This window comes from Protobothrops mucrosquamatus, unplaced genomic scaffold (assembly GCF_001527695.2).
Source record: "Protobothrops mucrosquamatus isolate PMUCROS unplaced genomic scaffold, P.Mucros_1.0 scaffold4467, whole genome shotgun sequence".
Lineage (NCBI taxonomy): Eukaryota > Metazoa > Chordata > Lepidosauria > Squamata > Viperidae > Protobothrops > Protobothrops mucrosquamatus.
In genome coordinates, this window is record NW_015390375.1 from 46,537 (window position 1) to 51,992 (window position 5,456).

General features: G+C 47.3%; 1 protein-coding gene across 1 annotated transcript in view; it reads right to left on the reverse strand.

Annotated features, from left to right (window-relative positions):
- Positions 1-259: 259 nt before the first annotated feature.
- The window catches only part of LOC107299038 (replication factor C subunit 1-like), an 11,194-nt gene continuing 5,997 nt past the window's right edge, over positions 260-5,456 (reverse strand). The window contains exons 4-6 of the mRNA XM_015828406.1: positions 2,873-3,086; positions 650-832; positions 260-268 (exon numbers count right to left, since the gene is read on the reverse strand). Coding sequence (XP_015683892.1) covers positions 260-268; positions 650-832; positions 2,873-3,086 — 406 coding nt within the window. The remainder of the gene's footprint in view (positions 269-649; positions 833-2,872; positions 3,087-5,456) is intronic.

A 5,456-nucleotide genomic window follows, 5' to 3' on the forward strand; every position in this document is an offset into this window, starting at 1 on the left:
TGCAAACTCTTGGGCAGAGTCTGCCCAACCATTTACCGTGTCCACAGTCCAACAGTAAAGCTTGCATAGACAATTTATTTAGCTTTTTTTCTTTGATTTTCCTTTTTTCTTCTCTTCCTTTCTTTCTGTTTTTGGTGGCTTGGCAGTTTTGGTCTTTTTCTGAAAAAAAAGAAGAATATACATTTTAAAATGCCAACTGAATCCCAGTGTGCCTAGCCGCTCACTAATTCACTTTTCAGTTGCAAACTGTTCCACGTATTTAGAAGCACTAAAAAAATAACAAAACCCAAAGAACACCTTAATACACGTGTAACTCGTCCCAACAACTAGCAAATCATAGGGCATGAAAGTAAAAATACAAGCAAAATAGGGTGGGGGGGAGAGAACAAGAGGAAAAAGGGAGGAAAAAAAAAATAAACTATGACTTAATCCAGAACTAAAAAATCTATTCAAAAACATTCAGTCTTTAAATCAACCTTAAAGAAAGATTTCTCTGCTACGCAGCTGGAACCTGGAAGAACGGTCGCAAGGATTTGAACCCTTTGTTCAGCACCGTTGTTAAGTTTGGACCATCTCTGAGCACGTGGTCGTTAACTGAGGATCGCCCGTGAATTTGCGTATTTAAATGCGGCGTGGGAGGGAGGGGTACCTTAATCATCGCATCGCTTTCGAGGCTTCCTTGCTCGGTTTCGGCCTCGGCCTTGTTAGATTCCAGCTCTTCGTTCAGGTCCGCATCCACCGACCCCACTCGCCTCGTCTTCGGTGCCATTTGCAAGGAGTAGGGGGTAAGGTGTGCGACTTTATTGTAGGCCCGGGTGAACGCCGATTTCACCTGTCGGGGCAAAAAAACCCCAACGGAGACTTTTTAAGCGTCAGGTTCCATTTTTTTTAGCTCGGCAGTTACTGATGGGATACAAACGGCGTTGCACCCACTCCTCGTTTAGCAAGTAACTGCCTCAGTTAGTTAGCGATCGTTTGCAAATACAACAGTAATACATTCATTTACTGACTAAGGAGCACATTTCCTTTTGCACTTGACAATGCACATCGGCGTAATACTGATGTAGAGGATGGAGGGACTTTTATCTGAATGGGACAGCAGGAACTATCTATCATCTATCTATCTATCTATCTATCTATCTATCATCTATGTATCTATCTATGTATCTATGTATCTATCTATCTATCTATCTACAGTATGTCTCTATGATCTATCTATCACCTATATCTCTCTATGTATCTATCTCTCTAACATCTATCTACATCTATATATCCATCCATCCATTTATCTATCTACATTATCTAATTATCATCTCTCTCATCTATCTCATCAATCTATCTATCTATCTATCTATCTATCTATCTATCTATCTATCTATCTATCTATCTATCTATCTATCTATCTATCTATCTATCTACATCTGTCTATATCATCTAATTATCTTACATCTCTATCTGTATCTATCTTACATCTATCTACCTATCTCTATATATCCATCCATCCATCCATCTACATCTATCTATATCATCTAATTATCATCTCTCTATATCTATCTATCTATCTATCTATCTATCTATCTATCTATCTATCTATCTATCTATCTATCTATCTATCTATCTATCATCTACCTACCTACCTACCTACCTACCTACCAACCATCTATCTCTGTTATGTGTTCAATAAGTCTATGGGAAACAATCTTGCACATTATCTGAAATTTCTCCGTGGAAAGTCTACCAGCACTAGGTAAACGCTTACAAAATATGACATTTTTCAACCTTTGCCAATAACATGCAAACAAAAGAGAATGGCAAGTATTTTCCATACTAAACCCCTCTCACGTGAAGTAAAAGACCCCAATAAGCTTAACATCTTCCCCAATAGATGCAGTTTTCATGATGGCGCTCTTGAGATTATTTCCTAAAGTTTGGAAACTGGAGGGGGAGGTTTAATACACTGGAAGCAGAGAGTGTCCAGCCTGTTTTTTTCTGAAGAAAAAAGCTGGATTTTTCAGACAGGAGGCAGAAAAGGAAATCCCGTCAAAAGAGAATATCTTCCAAGTCAAAACATGAAGATTTCCAAGACCCTCAAACAGCTCCTGTCATGATAGGGCTATGCCATACAGCCAAACCACCCCCCAAATAAAATCTAGCTAGTTTTATCTTTTTTTGGCTGTTGTTTACCTGCAAGAGCCACCTCAGCTGACTGCTACCGTCAAAGAATCGTCATTTTAACACCTACCTGGTTCCACTACCAAAGCAGCTGGTTGGAGAATCGATAAAACCCATATTCTGATCTCCTTTAGACCAGGGGTCTTCAAACTTGGCCCTTTGATGACTTGTGGACTCCAACTCCCAGAATTCCTCAGCCAGGCACGCTGGCTGAGGAATTCTGGGAGTTGAAGTCCACAAGTCATCAAAGGGCCAAGTTTGAAGACCCCTGTCTTAAATCTAACAAACAAAATGGAGGCTGGCTGAGGAATTCTGGGAGTTGAAGGCCACAAGNGTTGGAGTCCACAAGTCATCAAAGGGTCAAGTTTGAAGACCCCTGCCTTGGACTGACAAGTTCAGTGTTCTTTTTTGCAAGCCCTTTTGCTACTATTATGGTGACTAAAAGACGTAACATGCAAGGCAGAAAAATCACAGTTCTGCATCTTAGCAATTTGCCATGATTGCCACGATAGCCTGGGTTTCAAGATCTCTCTGTGTGTGTGTGTGTGTGTGTGTGTGTGTGTGTGTGTGTGTGTGTTTAGTCGACTGTATCCCCTTGGGAGCGGGTTACGCATTTTTGAAATGGATTAACGGTTCTTTCTCAAAGTTCTTCCTTCAAGAAGCTCAGCCAATAATCGGGCAGGAATAATGGATCACTTGCCTTGGGATCCAAACTGGAAAACGGGCTGGGTTTCCCGGCCCAGCTGGTGACCTCCATGAGGTTTTCCACATCTTCCCTCAACAAGCAGTAAGAATCCATGAAGGCGACAGCGTCCCGGACCCCTTCCGAGCCTTGGCAGGTCAACGGTCGCACAACGGCGTCGCGCAGATAGGATAGATAGTCCAGGTTTACTGCCCTCTTACTCGCGTGTGTTCTGCGGGGAGGGGAAAAAAATATTACTTAGCGGAAGCTGGAATGGGTTACCAGACTTTGCCCTGTGCGCCATACGACTCCCAACTCTGGAGAACGTACAACAGAACCGATAAAATAGGAAGACGACAATTATGGGATTTTTTTTTTAATCCTTTGTGGTGGACGTGTGATAAAGCAAAGAAATATTGGAGTAGGATTCGTATTTTAATGCAGAAAACCCTTAAAGCGAATATGAAGATTCAACCAGAAACTTTCTTTCTGGGTCTAATGGAAAAAGACCTGGGGGGAGGAAATAAATTTGGAACTCTGATTTTATATATTTTGACGGCAGCAAGGCTGCTCTACGCCCAAAAACGGAAGGATGTTTTGATTCCCGCCCTGGACGAACGGCTGAAAAAGTTGATGGGATGAGCAGAGCGGGCTAAACTGGCTGTTTTGATAAAAGAAACAAACATAAGTACTTTAGTTTCTACTTGGAAACCGCTTCTGGACTTTATGCTTGAGGTGGGAGGGGAAAAAAGGATACTTTGATTTGGGGTTTTACTGATTAGATTGATTTGTTGATATAGAAATGGCTAGTTCAGCCTATTACAGAAATGTAAAAAGTTGAGGTTGGATGTTAATGCCTTATTCGACTGCAACAGAGAGAGTCAGAAGTCAACGCTGTTTTTTTCTCTCCCCCCCCCCTTTATTCCAAACTTCTCTTTTTCCCCCCTACCTTTATTCCCCAATATTTGCTTTTGTATTTTATGTTATAACTGAATAAAAAATTAAAATAAAAAAAAGAAAGGATAAGACTAAGGAATACGACAATTATGAAAAAAAAAATGACAGGAAAGGACAGCAGGTCCGGCTAACCCAGGGGTAAGCAACCTCGGCTCTTTTGACTCATGGACTTCAACTCCCAGAATTCCTGAGTCAGCATAGCATAGCTGACTCAGGAATTCTGGGAGTTGAAGTCCACGAGTCATATAATTATTCTGCGCATGCCCGAAAAGATGGCGGACGTCCGCAGGTAGCTCCGCAGCAGCGGAGACCGAAAATGGGCAGAGGGGAGCCTTGGAGGCTCTCGGAGGTCCGGAGACCCGTCCCCAGGCAGATTCTCCCCCGGTGAGCTCCCCGGGACTGGACTTGGGATGCGAGGTGACGCGGGGACGCGGAACTGACCGGGTAGGTGGTTTCGTCGGCCTTCCCGGTCTTTCTGTCCTCGGCGGCTTCGCTGGCGGCTTCTCTGGCGGCCCTCTGGGTGGACCGCTCGGCCTCGGAGGCATCTTGGGCGGCCGCGGCGGCCTGGGTGGCCTTTTCTGGGCGGCCCTTTTGGCCTCGGAGACATCTTTGGCGGCCTCTCTTGGCCTCGGAGGCATCTTGGCATCTTTGGCGGCCTCGGCGGCCCTTCCAGCGGCCCTTTTGGCGGTCCGCTCGGACTTGGTGGCCTCTCCGGCGGCCTCGGCGGCCTCTCTGGGAACCTTGCCGGCGGCCTCGGCGGCCCCTCCAACGGCCCTTCCGGTGGCCTCGGCGGCCTTCTGATGGCTTTTCCAGCAGCCTCGGTGACCTCGGCGGCCTCTCCAGCGGCCTTTCCGGCGTTATCGGCGGCCTCGATGGCCTCTTCAGCGGCCCTTTTGGCGGCTCTTTCTGCCCTCTTGGCCTTGGTGGTCCTGGCGGCTTTTTGTGGCGGCCTTGGCGGCCCTCCTGGTGGCCCTTTAGGCGGCCCTCCCGGCCCTCCCTCTACGGTGGCTCCGATGGCCTTTCCAGCGGCCTTGGCGGCCTTTGTGGCGGCCTCTCAGGTGGCCCTCTCGGCGGCCTTTTCGGCCGTTCCGGTTTCGGCGGCTTTGGTGGCTTCTTCGGCGGCCTCTTCGGCGGCCTTGGAGCCTTCCCAGCGGCCTTGGCGGCCTCAGCGGCCTTTCCAGCGGCCTCGGCCGGGTGAGGATTTGGGGCCTGGACTTGGACTTGGCCCGCCCCGGCCTAGAGGACCCGGCCTAGAGGACTGTCTGTCGAGGACTGTTCCCTTTCGGCCCTGGTTTAGAAGACCTGAGGACTGCTAAATAACATCCTCCCTTCTGTTCCATGGACTCCCTTTGCCGGACTTATGTACCCTAAGACGGTCCTGCTGGCCTTGCGCGATTCACCCCTCGCGCAGGCCTGGCCCAGTAACATCTCTAGGGCCTACCTCGAGGATGGGGTGTGGAACCCCGAGAGGTGGCATGCAGCGGTTACCAACAAGAAATTATTTAAATTGTTTAAATTGAGAGCTTTTCTACAGGGGTGTTTTAATAAATTTTTAGGGGGAACCAGGGTGGTTGGGAGGGGGGAGGTTCCCCTTAGGTCAGGACCAGCCATGTCTGGGGGCTGCGGTGTAGAAAGGGTGGGGGGG